Source organism: Cariama cristata, unplaced genomic scaffold (genome assembly GCF_000690535.1).
Source record: "Cariama cristata isolate BGI_N322 unplaced genomic scaffold, ASM69053v1 scaffold6648, whole genome shotgun sequence".
In the NCBI taxonomy this organism is placed as follows: Eukaryota; Metazoa; Chordata; class Aves; order Cariamiformes; family Cariamidae; genus Cariama; species Cariama cristata.
In genome coordinates, this window is record NW_009630550.1 from 12,429 (window position 1) to 28,051 (window position 15,623).

At 37.8% G+C, this 15,623-nt stretch overlaps 1 protein-coding gene across 1 annotated transcript; it reads left to right on the forward strand.

The window, feature by feature from the left end:
• The first annotated feature begins 1,256 nt into the window (after window positions 1–1,256).
• NT5C3A (5'-nucleotidase, cytosolic IIIA) lies at window positions 1,257–14,098 on the forward strand. The gene is made up of 10 exons (XM_009705577.1): window positions 1,257–1,370; window positions 1,739–1,845; window positions 8,568–8,666; window positions 9,117–9,186; window positions 9,879–9,925; window positions 10,324–10,409; window positions 10,655–10,744; window positions 11,863–12,025; window positions 12,494–12,694; window positions 13,473–14,098. The coding sequence occupies exons 2-10, from the start codon at window positions 1,744–1,746 to the stop codon at window positions 13,572–13,574; spliced, it is 960 nt and encodes a 319-aa protein (XP_009703879.1). The 5' UTR covers window positions 1,257–1,370; window positions 1,739–1,743; the 3' UTR covers window positions 13,575–14,098.
• The last annotated feature ends 1,525 nt before the right edge of the window (window positions 14,099–15,623 follow it).

The window sequence follows — 15,623 nt, forward strand, 5'->3', positions numbered from 1 at the left end:
AGGGATTGTATGTTGAACATACCTTTCAAACTGTTTTGCTGCTTCAGGATACAGCAGACCTTAACATGTACATTTTGGGGGATCCTCTTCAATTCTAAGAGGATGAGTGTTGATGAAAGTTGAGCGTTTGGTATCAACTCAAGTATTCATTAGTTGTTTCATTGGGTCAAAACACAGAGTGCAGAACTGAAAAAAATGTAAGTACTCTATGTAGGTCAGAGTCTGAGGAATCCTGACAAAGTACATACTGGCCTACAGTTGGAATGTGGACACAAAACATAGGGATCCACTGTATCATTCAGAAAAAGTCTGTTGTGGTTTTTTAAATGTAGAAAAACAGCACATCCTCCTTAAAAGGAAATTTTCATAACTAATGAATTTCTAGAGTCCTGGTAACGTGGGGGGCGTTGTTACAGCATTAGGGGTTTTGTATGTGCTATGCTACTAACCTGCCCTTGCTTCGATTCTGACGATTGCACTAGTCCCGTTCCTGGCCAGGGATGAACTGGCCTGATGTCTGTGGTTAGTTCCGGCAGCCTGAAATAGTGATCATAAACCTAAGGTCAAACATGAATTGTGGCATAGTATAGGGAAGCTTGCAGTGTTGCTATAGCAAGAATTAACTTCACATGACACTTCCAAGCATTTATACAATTACAGTGTGTAAATATGATTAGGCAATACTTCCTCCATCCTCTCACAGTAAAAAAAGATTCCTTTTAAATACATCTAGTTACTGTCTTTGCTCAGGCAACATGCCTAATGACAAACTTCTGAGAGCAGGTTGAGTCACCTTGTCTCTCAAAGATCCTGACAAACAAGCCTCCTTGATTTCCTGTTTCAGTATCACATCGATCATTACAAGTCAAAGCAAAGATTAATTAATTTGCTGCTTCTGCACAAATAAATGTGTGTTCCCTTGTAAACGGTAATGAGACCATGTCAATGAGCTGAAAGAAATTTGTGGCTCTCTGCAACAGGAAATCCTAAAAATACTTGGAAAGATTTTTGTAAAAGGATTAAAAAGTCACGAAGTGGTAAACTTCTGCTTCGAAAAACAAGTGCCTTCCTCTGTTAGAGGAGCCCAAATTTGCCTGCTGCATCTGTGAAAGCTGTTCATTCGGTGAAGGTCAAAGGTTTTGTTGTTGGTGCACCAGCTGATCATCTGTAAGCCCGTCAGGCTGTACTGCTGAGCATGACAAACTGCTGGGCATGGCTGATGTGCGTCACGGGTCCCTGGGGTTTTGCACGGGGATTAGTCAGGCTGTATTTGGAAACGCCCTCAACTGCACCTTGTGCTGCTATATTAGTGTTTCTCAAGCAAGAGGAATTTTCTTTTGCTTCTGCAGCTGCTCCTGCAAAACCCTCTGGTAAGTGTGCACAGCTTCTGTCAACAGTACTGACTCTGTCTTCTGCCTGCGTTTTCAAGCTGAGGCATTGCTTAGAGTTCTTTATTGTGACAAACTGTATTTTTACAATAAAAATTTGATAGCGCAGAATTGGCAACAGCATTGAAAGAATAAATATATTTACCAGTTCCTATTGAATAGGTTAGTTCAACTGAAATGTTCCTCTACTTTTAAATAGGTTTCAGAGTAGTCTTAAGCGTGGGTGTTTTCCGAGTGACGTAGCTGTGTACCGTGCATGTCTGCTTTTACTTCTATACAGCAGGAATAGCAAAGATCACCTAATATAGTAGACCAATTCTTAAAAGGATTTGGTTGGTTTTTGTTGGCAGCCTGCATGCAAGCCCTGCGTCTCTGGACTCTGCTTGCCACCTATGCTGTTGCAGTAGGACAAAATCAAGGACAGAAGAATCAGGAGTGCCCTAAGCTCAACGCACAGGTACTCTCCTTTAAAAGCACAAGAGGGAACGCTGTTGTCATGTTTTCTGTGAAAGCTCGCTCTCCGGGTTTTTTTTTTACATTTTTTTTTTCCCAAACTATCAGAATCCAACACATTAAGGGTAAAAAGACGCAAATAATTAAACAAAATAAACCAGGGAAAAAATATTTTTAGTACGCATCCTATTCCATTTCTTAAAATAGCTTAGGTAGTGAAGCCACTTGCAGTTATTTCATATAACCTGTGCTGGGTATCTAGTTTTGTAGCATGTTATCAAGGAACTGTGAAGATACTCAGTGCTCTGTTTCATTTCCATAATAACATTTGCCTCTTTACTTTCTAGAGTAGTCCTAAGGTTATTTCTTGGCAAAACTGCCAAAAGAGCAATTTGGTAATTACTAGTTAGTAAGGATTTCTTACCATATTTGAGTTTACGTCTTATGAATATAAAACATACTATGTTTTTGTTTTGGTAATTAGAAATTAATAAATATCTGTCCTGAGCTCAGACTGCACGATCACCAGTGCCGTTCTCCTGACTAGCTGCACATAATGGAGCGACTGATGTGACTACACTCGCGTCCAGTAGCTTTTAATGTTCCTATCTAAAAGATAAACCTACTAAGAGCTGGGGCTGCTAAGAGAAACCCCTGTTGCCCTCATGGACCAAAATTCAAATTGTCTGAATTAAAGGCGGTCTTGCTTTATACATATATGAGCATATACAGATGGAGGAAAAGGAACACACACACTCTCATTCTGTGGTTTTTGTTACGGCTCCTCCGCTTCTTGCAACTCATACGTTGCAAATAGCACAAGTTAGATGAAGAAGCGTGCATGCTTTTCAGAATTTTTTTGTTAAGCTTTGTTTTCTACAGTAGGTAGATGGTAGTAATGTTCTGTAATAATAGCAAAAAGAAAAAGGGAGTGGAAATAAGATGCAAATGTAAATTAAGGAATATACCCCTTTACTTTATAATTTCACCAAACTGTTACTTTCTGCCACCAAGAACACTGAAACCAGCTTTTGGTAGCTTGACAGGATATCAGATTTCACAGCTACCACCGATGCCATGCCCTGCCTTTTTTGGTACATGTCCATAAGTAAGTATGTGATGTGATAGCTAGTCTCAGACCTTGGAATTGGGCACCTGCAGTTCCCAAAATAAATATCATTTATTCTTGGTTTATACTCCCTTACCTGGAAGCTGTCACCATAAACTAGAATTAAAATTTACAAATAATTGAATCCTATCCATTTTATCACTTTGATTTGCATTTTCCTTGTTCAGAAATAACACGAATAGTTCCCTCTCCTTGCCAGCCCACCCTTGTGTGTCCTCAAAAGTTGATAGGTTTGGAACCTAGCCTAGTCTGAGGCAGGTTTAACAACAAAGTGGAAAAGAAAAAATTGTGTGATAATTGAAATTCACATACTGTCAGTAGTATTATGGCTAGTTCTTGGTCATTGTCTTACCACTTCTATGACATGGTCATCTGAAATTTTGTGTAATATTTTTAATACGTTTGTAAGTATGAGAACAGTTCTTATTATTTAGAATTACTGACACCTAAGTACGTACTCTATCAGTCATTGAGAATTATAGAGAAGTTCCCTTAAAATTTTATCCACCTGTAATGCAGGGTGTTTTCTTAGCAGTGATTTTTGGGAGGCATCCCAAGACCATATTAGTCTTTGTAAAATAAGAAAGCTTCATATTTGCCAAGTAGTGTAGGCTTACAGGGTATCAGTATAAAAATACTTTGCCCCATTTTTTTTATGTCCTTGGTCAAAGCATTACTTAGCAGATTTATGATGATAACCTCTTATATTTTTAGTTATTACTAGTAATATTTCAGGCTGTGTATCTAGATTTGATTATGAAATGAGCCATATCTCCACGTAGTTGAGATAGCAGATCATTCATCAGCTCATCCTTCCCAATTTAAAATTACAGATTGTGAAAACAAGAGAAGGTTCCACAGTCATCCTTTATATGAAGTTTCCTCTTTTTATTGGACATTATTTTTTAATGTTTTTTTTTTTAATCATAGGGACATTGTTGCTTTACCGGGTAAGGAAGGGAAGTAACTGCTCTACCTCCAGCACTCAGTAGATTCAAAAGTTCAGTATAATCTTAACTCCAGAATATGACATTACACCTTGTGCACGCAATCAGTTCTTATTTCCCTAGGATACCTGATTGGAAACGCCTACTATGGCAGCTGTGAATTCACTTAGCTACCAGCCTTTCCTTTTAGTGATTATCACCTCTTCTTGTTTTATAATTAACCTGACACAGCATGCACTTAGATATACACTGTCTCAAATACTAAGAAAATATATATAAGCAGCGCCCAGATACAACATAAAAGCAGCTCTGTTTGCACTCCTGCTATCCAATTGTATGTAAGGAACTTTATTTCAAAAGTTGAAATCAATACGGTCTTTACAGTAAATACTTTTCCTCTTTATTTAACCCAGCTACACAGATGCATGTCTCGTGTACTAAATAGACTTGTAATTTTCAGAACTACCCTTGTTGTAAATGACCCATTCTGTGGTTTGTAGGACTGGGGGATTTCCAAACCTGCGTGAATCCATTACTGTTCGTTCATCAAGGTATGACTATAACATTGTTGGCTATGAAAGCATTTCCTACATCCTTATTCCGGTTACCTGCTCTCACAGACAAGCGGATCTCATTTTCCTTTTCATAAATCCAATTAACTTCAACCTCTAAAATAATCTTTTTCCATTTTTTTTTCTCCTTGCTTCTCTTTGAAGGCTCCTTGAAAACATCAGAGACTAGAAACTTAAATGTATTTGTGGCCAGTGTATATGCCAACCACAAATTATCTTTGGGAGTTGTCATCTTTTAACATGTGTTTTAAAAGATACCAGCCTCTGAGCTATTTGAGTAACACATAGATGTCCTTGGTAAGAAACCAAAACTCTTCTCACACTTTTATAAAAGGAGAGAATAAATAGGGGCACTGAAGTGATTCAATGTGAGGTACTTTCAGCTGTCACAATGAAATATGAATTCCTTTTCCTATGCTTACATAGTTTTAGTTCTGTATGTAGAAGCTCCTTGCTCTGAAAAGCTTTCTTGCCTTTGTTAGGTGCTGTGGAGATTTTTGTTTGGCTGTTTCTCCATATAAGTTCTTCCCAGTCAACTGGTGCATCAGAATTTTTGTCCTTTTGTATGTACTGAGTTGACTCCTAGAGTAAACTTGTTGTACTCTAGGAGTTGACTCCTAGAGTAAAATTGTTTCTTAAACAATTAAGAGAAAGACAAATTTTATCAAATTGACTGAACTTTTCTTATTAGCATTTTTTCACTCTTTGTTCTTTCATCTGTCTCATCCGTTCTTTCCAACTTGAATCTGCTTGTCTCTTTCAACTCTGAAGAATGGCAAATATGCAACAAAAACACAACAGCCAGACTGGGCAGAAGCGTAGGACGGTGAAGGAGACAGTTTGCCAGAGAACTGGTGACTGCTTATTAGACTGTTTCATTTACTTCTAATATAATAATGAGAAAGCCTAAATAAAAGATGATGAGGACAGTGGCTATTTCAGCTAACCGTATTTGTCCGAGGCCTTATCACATGCCATATCCCTAATGAAGACCGATTTTGCCTATGAAAGTGCCTGTGTGACTGAAATTGTCTCAGTTATTTATACTCGCTGCAGAAGACTTTTTTTTTCCCCCTAAATTAAAATACTCTTCAACTGACTTCAATTCTTGTTTAAAAATGAAAAATGTATTAGAAATAAATGAAGCTTAAAGACTGATCTTGAGTAGGAGTTTACAACATCAAAGCAGGAAGATTTCATCACACTTAAAATCTTAGGCAATGTCTTGTTTACCATCATCTACTAAAGTGTTTACTAAGGAGGTTTTTCCTCACGTGTTTCCAAAACTTACAGAAGGCCTCAGTCTGAAATAAAACAGTGGCAAGCAATCCAACTTTCCTCACACAGTCTCTCCCTCGAATCTCTCCATCTCCCCCCACGTCTATTCTCTTTACATCAGTTACATTAGGAAGTCTGTTGCTTGGTATCTAAGTAAACCAAATAATGTTTGAACTACTTCTTACAAAAGCATGCATTTAGAGTTCACTTTGTTTTAATTTCTGCATTCCAAGTCTAAAAATACATACATCATTTGCCTCCTGAAAGGCAAAGGAATTAGATTAGTCAATTTACAGTGAAAAAGTTACAAAACAGAGTCAAATTGCTTTATTTTTCATTATAGAGAAAAAATGCTGTACACTTTATTTTGTGAAGCTAGATCTGCTGATAATTGTGAATAAGTATCTATAAATGCTTTGTATTTCTCAAAAGATTAGGGAATTCTTTAATGGCTATTTTTCTAGGAATTTTATTTTTTTGTTAACGCTCATTAGCTTTCTCAATGATTCCCAGCCTGGGATGTAGCTGATAGTTGGAAGCCAGTCCTAACATACCTCTTCTGAATTTGCTGCGCTAATAAGAGTAGCAAGGCACTGCAGCCACATAGGGAACGACTATCTTGGTTTAGGAGGTACCACTTTTACAGAAAATGTCTTTGCCGTAGCATGGCAAAGGAAAACCTTAAATCTTCCAAACTAAGTGAAATAAATCCAGTTTGTTTCTTTATGAGACTTACAAAACAAAGAAGTAGTAAATACCCTGTCATAACTGAAGAATTTTTGGCAAGATATTCTGGTATAGGTGAAACTTTTGGAGGGGTGGAAAACCTTGGAAAATTATCAGAGACTCATGATGAGGGTTTTAGAAGGATTTCTGTTTTCATTAGTGTCTTTGAGGATATCAGCCAGAAGGTAGCAGTAAGCATACTGCGGTTTAGAATTATTTGTTATCTAGAAAAATAGGAGAACTTATGTGGAAGAAAGGATACAATCCAGCGAGACTAAATGTAAAATTTAGCACTTTGTGCAACTACCTGTTTCTGCCTGGGAGTAATTTTGAAGAATACTTGGTCATTACTGAATTTGAATCATTATCACCATATTACAGCTAACAAAGTAAGTGTATTCACAAATGTATATGCAAATATATTACCTGAAGACATGGGCCAAAGCAGCCCTTCAGCTGAGGCCTTTCCAGAGCAGGGCAGAGCAGAAAGGTTATACCCACAGTGATGGATGTTGGGTTTCAAGAACGATCTGGCTCAACTGGATGGGCTGGGACAACATCAAGAATTCTCAGAGGTTTAGAAAATTGTGCTTTGCCAGAGAAGATTGAAGGAACTGATCGAGATTAAGCAAACCTTTCTGAACATAAAGGTAGTTGAGCACTAAAATACATGGTTGAGGAAAGCGAGGAATATACGAGTGGAGATTTTGAAGAATCTGAGAATGATGTAGCTGTAATAGTTTGCTCCTACCTTAGAGCAGAGTGGACTACAGCTGATAGTTAAAGGTACCTCCAGCTCGTTCTTTTCCGTGAACACACAAGTGTCTTTTCCATTACAAAAACATGTTTGCAAGACTTTAAAATGCCATCTTTTTCTTACGTGATAACCTAATTGCAATTTGAATGCAAGTCAGTTTTTACTAATGAACAAAAGGCTTTGTAGCATCCAGAGCAGGAAGAAAGTGTGTTAGTGTGTTGTGTGACTTACTAACAATTGGTGATATGAGAACTCTGGTTCCAGAAATGTGCCTGGAAATAGAAGCTGCCTTTTTTTTTTAAAAAAAATTAGCTCATTGCAGCAAAGATTTCATGCTAGGTATATGAAAAGGAGAGCTGAATGTGAGCATGTGAAACATGTAATTCCGAGCACTTCAGTATCTCTGAAATTCTATATACAGAAAATAAAATCTACCACTGGTAAATGCCCTTGTAGACAGATTGCAAATGTCTGATGCCTTTGCTTTAGAAAGAGTCCATACGTGATTACGAAGGAAGGAAATACGTACTACATTGGGAAATTTCTGTCAGTAAGTAGTTCTTCTACCATTTCTGCAAGTTTGAAGAGAAACTTCTAGAGTAAGGAGAGGCTTAAGGGGGAGGGTGTTGTTTGGGGAGGGGTAGAGGTTTTGTGTTGGTTTTTTTTTTTCTTTTTTTCCAAATTCAGCATTTATCATAATAGTCAAGAACTACTTTTCATTCAAAAGGAATATGTGCTGTGATAGCGTGTGTTATTTCAAAAGCATGCAGTAAAATAGGTAGTGGAAAATGATGGACTGGCTAGGGAGCAGGAATTACCATACAGCCCTGTTGTGTTGGACTACTTGGTTGACACATGCAGCATTCTCAACAAAACAACGGGTATCTAAAAATCAGCCTGCCTTCTTTATCTATGTTGAAACTTTAAGGGCATACGAATTGCACAAAGAGCTAGTTTTAAGGTTCACCATCTCCCGGTGACATACTAAATTGGGAAATTTCTGGCAGTAAGTAGTAGATCCTGTATGTCCTGTTTCTGTATCTCCCTTATTTCTTACAAATACAATGATTTTTTCTGTGAGTTAAGAAATGAAAACAAGTGTTGAAAGCAAACAGAACTATATGCAGTCATCAGTTACTACATCCAAAGTATTTTCTCTTTCTTCTTACTCTTAACTTGCCTTCCTGTCCTGAGCATGTCTTGATGTCATGTGAAATGGTTTATAGATGCAGAGCTTCCAATCTTATGGATAACAGGTATTGCCTAGTAAGTTTTCCTCTGTAACTATATTTTTGTCTTTGTTCTTTTTCTTCATAGATGCCAGAATTTCAGAAGAAGACTGTCCATATTAAGAACCCAGGGAGAGTAGAGGAGATCATTTGTGGCCTCATCAAAGGTGGAGCTGCCAAACTTCAGGTAAAGATAGTAGAAGGTATAACCAGTTTGGAATGAAAGCAATCATGTGATTGTTGCTCCATGCCAAAAAAATTTTAAGAATATATATATAACAGAAGTCAGCCTTCAAGAAATCTCAAAAACATAGACATCTGTTAACTCTTTTAATAGCCCTTGGTGATTCAACTGTAATTCAGCCAGACACTAGTTAAGTACATGATGTAAACATACAAGCTTAGTAATTTCAGGAAACATTCTAACCAAAGGAATTAGAAAAACAGTTTTGTTAGAAAAGAGTTATTCTTATGGGATATTTTAGCTTATGTTACAATAGTTCAATAGAATAGGGAGATTTCTGTGACACATACTCTACTCAGCTGCAACTGTTGTTGATCGTTCAGAATTTCTAGCCATTCTTTATTTTGTCCCTCCATGTTGTAAGACAGTTTTGCTTTTTCTTTCCTTAAATAGATTATTACAGATTTTGATATGACATTAAGTAGATTTTCCTACAATGGAAAAAGATGTCCAACTTGTCATAGTGAGTACTTTTTTTTTTTTTAATATGGATTGGTTTGTTCACTCCTTTTAGTTTTTCCTAGATTTTAATTTTCTATCCAATTTATTCCCTAATATGTGAGATTTTATACTGACTTGTTACCTAACCTGTACATCCTAATGAAGAAGTATTCTAGTATCAGTCTATATGTGTTTTTATGTATTTTAATCACAATCTGTGTGAATTAAAATCAGATAAGTTGCTATTCACAATGAAAACGTTAAGTTCTGAACTATAAGATGTTAGTGGCTAGATGTTGACTTATTTAAGAGCACACAATAGTCCTGACACCTGCAAGAACCAGATGGTAAGCTCCTCAGAATTCTTGATATTTTTATCATGTAGCCTTTTAGAACAAAGGGAATCGATTTACTAATGAAGTGGGAATCCTAAAACACACAGGATGCTGCATGATGATTTCAGAAACAGTTAAATCTCAACAGACAGATAAGAGAGCTTGTAATTGACCTTTTAATTCAGAGATGAGGGGAAGGACATCTTCATGCTTATGAAGAAAAAAATGTGTCTTTTACTGGTTGCTGGTAAGAAAAGTTCTGAGGAAACTTAGTGGTATGTCATCAAACATTGTCATCTATGCCATTTACGGTGGTGTAGAGCAAAACAAAAGAAATATACCATCATGTTTAACACTTCTTTTTTTTCCACCCCCCCAGACATCATTGATAACTCTAAGATCATCACAGAGGAATGTCGGAAAAAGGTAACCAGAAAACCTGCTAGCTCGGGGTTTGTTGTACAGACAACTGTTATTCCCTGGCTGTACTGTGTGTCTAATGACGCAGCACAACAAGACAAGGGATACTTTCAAATCCTTGAAGCTCTTTGAGCTTTCTCACTGACTGCAAGACATCCCATCGCTAATAGAAGTGAACAGAAATATTTGTATTCTTGATAGTAGCATGTAGTTCAGTTTAACAGCATCCACTTTTTCTTCTTAGAGATATTTACAAAGTAACTCTTTGTTCAAACAGCATTTCAGATTCCATTATATCTAAATAATGTAATCAGAAGGAAGAAAGTTATTTTGATCAGTGAAATCAAATACCAAGTGTTATTTTATAAAAATACATTAAACGTCTGGTGTTTTTTTCCCTTCAGTTATTGCAGCTGAAAGAAACCTATTACGCTATTGAAATTGATCCAGCTCTCACTATTGAAGAAAAATATCCATATATGGTAGAATGGTAAGAGACACCTCCCAAATTGTACTAAGATTAGATTTAATGAGTTTTTAAAGCAAATTAATGGCCGTAATTAGCTTCTAGCTAACACAATAACTGCATTAATCTCTTTGTGCAACAGTTGTTTTTGCTTTGCTGTTAACTTGAATGAGCAAGAATTAACCACACAGGATGCTTTTCATCATGAGATTTAATGAAAGGTGAATCTTAGTAAGTCCATTTCAACCATTTTTTTGCTTATATTCTAGGTACAATAAATCTCATGCACTACTCATTGAACAAGGCTTACAAAAGGATAAGTTTGCAGAAATTGTGAGGGAATCTGATGTTATGCTGAAGTAAGTTCTTTTTGATTTGAACGATACTGTTTTGGAGCATTTTCTGTAGATTCTTACTGGGTGTTGGAGAGGAGGGCAGAAGAAAAGAAAAGGGAGGGAACCACATTCCTGATAATTTGACACCTTAGTCTTGGAACATAGTGAGCTCTTCATGCTCCCACTTTATTGATATGTTGTAGCTAAATGCCTCCAACAATCACACTGTATAAAGTAGAGATCTGAAACTTTTTTTTTAGTCCCATCTCTACAAGCTTCATTTCTGTAGACTTTCATCCTCTTCAAATTGCACTGGTGACACCTTTTTTCCTTTTTAAGGGGAACATAGAGTTCAACTTTGTTCCTTTGAAAAACAAACATTCCCTATAATAGTTTACTGGAGATAAAAATGCAGTGACTTGAGGAATGTGTCTCATATGTTGTATTAAATATTGTTCTTCCTCTATGGCTAAAGGCACATTTAAAAGCCAGCAAAATTCTTGCTTGAAACGTGCTGTGGCTCCCATCTCTTTTAAAGTTCTCCAAAATTGTCTGTAAATTTTGGACTACTGAAACAGGATGTTAGAACTTAACTTGTGGAAGTGTTTGTTTATCATACTGACTAAATTCTTATCTTTGGCAAAACAGACAAGCACACCCACTCTGCCTGTTTGAAAGCCTAAGTCCTTGTGGGTTGAATCTTAATTCACAAGCTAAAATTACCTCAAAAACTTTCATAATAATTTTAAAAAATAGTAAAATTCTACCAATCAATGACTGCATGGAGAAAGTGTATAGAGGTAATATCTTGCTCCTGGAATACCATACATAGTTTTGGTTGTGTACTGAAAACTGGAAAGTGTTTTTAAATTTTTAGAACACGATTAGATGGTTTTGAGGAAAAAATTATACATACCAGGGCCAAACAGTTTGATGCAGCAGTTTCTTGCTAAAACTACATGCCTTGTGTTAGGTTGATGGTTCTTGCTAACGTGAAAAGGTGAGGTAAAAGAAACAAAGTGAAATGCTCAGGGAAAATTAATTTTCTTTTCCAAGGATGATGTGAATGTCTTCTGAAAACTCGGACTTTTCTTGGCTTCCTGTATTTGAGATCTGATTTGTATTTACATTCTGTGTTGCAGAGAAGGATATGAGAACTTCTTTGATAAGCTCAGTGAACATAATATTCCCGTGTTCATATTTTCTGCTGGGATTGGGGACATCCTTGAGGAAGTTATCCACCAGGCTGGGGTCTACCATTCTAATGTCAAAGTGGTTTCCAATTTCATGGATTTTGATGAAAATGTACGTATGAAATAACACATTCTTACCAAACATGACTGTTTGTGGTATTTAGTAGCTACCTAGATATACTACAAGATGAACGTTTTAGTGCAACAAGTGTAGCTGTCTGCCTGGCCATGTAGAAAATTAGAATTGCATAGCAGCACTCTCCCAGGCAAAAACCAAGGAGAAGATGACAGTTCAAACACTGTTAGCATGGTGTGACTAAGATATCACGCATCTCGTTTAATGACACCCTCGCACTCAGCCCAGTACAGCGCTACTCCTCCTGCAAGCAGGGAGGATCGCTGTCTGTCTAGTCTTAACAAAGCTATTACAGTTATTACGTTATTTAACAGTAATTTATCTTGTTCATCATGAGAGATTAGGTAGTTCAACGTTAGTTCAACAATAATATCACCTGTTTCATTCTAGATTCTATCTGGTCTATGTGATACTAGAAGTAACTTCAGTGGGGTTTTTTAACAGGGAATATTAAAAGGATTTAAAGGAGAATTGATCCATGTTTACAACAAACATGATGGTGCCTTGAAGAATACAGAGTACTTCAAACAACTAAAAGACAACAGTAATATCATACTCCTGGGTGATTCTCAAGGAGACTTGAGTATGGCAGATGGAGTAGCAAATGTTGAACACATTCTTAAGATCGGCTATCTCAATGATAAAGTAAGTAGCCTTATATAACCTTACAAACTTGGAGTGAAACATTGTGAGTTAGAAACAGGTTCATTATAATACCCTTCAGATACCAAACCAAGCGTTTGGCCCATATTTGTTTTGAGATTTCAAACATTTTTCATGGATTTCTTGCCCAAGTTTTTTTCTAACCCATATGCTACAAAAACACAAGTGTAAATGGCTTTGGTTTTTGTACTGAACTACTTCCGAACAGGTATTTTGTTGAGGAGTAAAATTCAGAGGCTAGAGAAATTAATTCTCTTAAACTCCTGTGGCTCCTCCCCATCCTTTCAATACTGGATTGATAATTGAGCAGAATTACAGTCTTCCAAATAATAAATTTAGGCAGTGTCTCAGTTTTGGTTTGTTTTGGGGTTTTTCTGGTTTGGTTTTTTTGGTTTTTTTTGAGGCGACACAGAAGTGATTGCTTGCTAAGTTCTAATGCACATCCATTTGCATTCAGGAGAGAGAAGTTTTCTCTTTCTCTCTGCCTTTCGGGAAGCTGAGGAAGTAGTTTTTCTTCCAGTATCTTTATGTGTGAGATCCTGGAATAATCATGAGGTATTGTATCTTGGATTGCACGCACAGTTATGTCAGGCCACTCCTACTCTGTCATCCTGTGGCATTCGCTCATAGGAGCGATACACATTTGCATGGCTCATTCCCAGAATTTGGTGGAAAGACTGGGCGATATTTTGACAAAAAGTCTTTCAATAATTAATTCTGTAACTAAGAAGGTCTTTCTTTTCATCCTTTCTGCAATTAGGTAGATGAGCTTTTGGAAAAATACATGGACTCTTACGATATTGTCTTGGTGAAAGATGAATCCCTGGAAGTTGCCAACTCCATCCTACAGAAGATCCTGTAAATTGCAGTCTCAAGTCACTCCATTCCTTCCAGGAGGCAACTGGACAGAGGAGCACACATGTGCTATCTTAGATGTGTTTATTACTCATTTACAGAACTGTTTAATTTAATTTAAAACTTTTATCTTCATTTTGGTATTTTTAAATATATATGGTATCCGTTATCAACTAGAAGCTCCTTTTACTGCTCTTACGCTGTTCTTTAGTGTCTCACACTCCTGTTACAACTAGATTTAAATTGGATTTATAGATGTGATAAACTGCTGCTGACGGGATACAATGGTTCACTGTCTTTTAATCAGGCATTTCAGAGGGGCAATTTTAGAAAATGTGGCTATTTTATAACATTGAAGATGTAAACGTTCTGCAAATAAGCAGCATGCACATTTCTGTTGCCTTTTCTTCTTTCAAAGAAGCTGTTTCAGTCTCAGCTGTACTTTGAAGGATCTTACTCATATGCTACAGCCTTTCACAGAAGTTTTTCATACATATATTTTTCTTCAGTAAAAATGCTTTATTCACCCAATCCAGGCAAAGTGTTTCTTCTCAACAGATTTTTGTATCATTACAAAATATTCTATATCCTTAGTGTTTCTTAAAACATTCTTCCTATTCCACAGGGGATAAAGTTAGTATATCTGACGTAAAGTCTCTCTTCTTTGTAACAAGAGAGAGTTTCACAAGCTAATAGTACCGAGCCCTAACTTCAGCCCCTTTTCAGATCTTAGTTTGCGTACTACTCCACTTGTAGCCTGCTGTTTCATGTCAAAGCTAGCACAACTCATCTAAAATAATTTCTCTTGGAATTGTCAGTGAGCTGCGCAGGGCACAGAAAATAAAAACACAGCTGGATCTTAACCTTGGATTTTAAAAGCTGACTTAGCTGTCTCACAAAAATCAAGTTTTCTTGCTGCCAGCCCCATGCTTCAGAAGCACTTAAGGAACACCTCTCCAGACGGGCTTTAGGTCACATATTCCCACTCTCTGCAAATCATAAGCACCAGTACCAGTATAGCATCTAGCTCTTCCAGCTTCGGTGTGCAAGTCCTCTCTGTTTGAACACCTACTGAATCTTCATAGAATGGTTTGGGCTGGAAGGGACCTTTAAAGGCCATCCCGTCCACCCCCCTGCAGTCAGCAGGGACATCTTCAACTCGATCAGGTTGCTCAGAGCCCCGTCCAGCCTGACCTTGAACACTTCCAGGGATGGGACAGCTACAACCTCTCTGTAAAAAATTTTTTCAGAAAGTATTTCCGCTGTACTGAAGGCATTACAGTCCCTCTCAGCATCGTGTACAGAATGATACAGCTTCATACAGCTGCAGTTTTGGAAGCTTACCCTGATAAATTGCAGGAGAAGTTAAAGATGGTGGTGTGACCTTGGCCCTAAGAGGTCTCAGCTATACTAGCTCTAGTCATTAATGAAATAGAGGCAATCGTACAACGTCCCTAACGTGCAATATCGTCACCGTTCCCCTTTGCTTTCTTTTATACACAGCAGGAGCTGTGCCATCTTCCATGCCCTGAGGAATTGTAATGAAAACACGGGAGAGCCTAGATCTGCATTCTCTCCCACCACCGAGTAATGCACATCTCAGGAAACGGCCTCTTCCCATCCCACCTGTGGTCTGTTACCTCAATTCTGACTCGGTAGCACCAGTCATGTTTTTCCCAAATCAGCAGACTTCCACCTGGTACCGCACCTGCTGGAACTTTTCCAAGGCGGCAAGTTGGGGGGGGTGTAGTTTCCTTACCCCACCTCTGCATCCTTTGCAGTAAACTGAAATTAAATCATCCCCCACATTTTGAACGCATGGCAGGGGCTCGACGCACAACCTGAGGTAGCGTGAGCATCCTTTCGTAACCACACCGCACGCGCTGTGCCGACAGGGAGCTGCTGCGCGCAGGGACCTTTCAGAAACTGCTGCCTGCATCCTAACAGGCAAGGACTGGGGGATGATGTCCTCCCCGCATACAACCTACAGCCATGCAATTCCCGACTCCTGGCACAGCTAGAGCCACAGAAGCGGGAGCCGTCGCAGGCACTCACT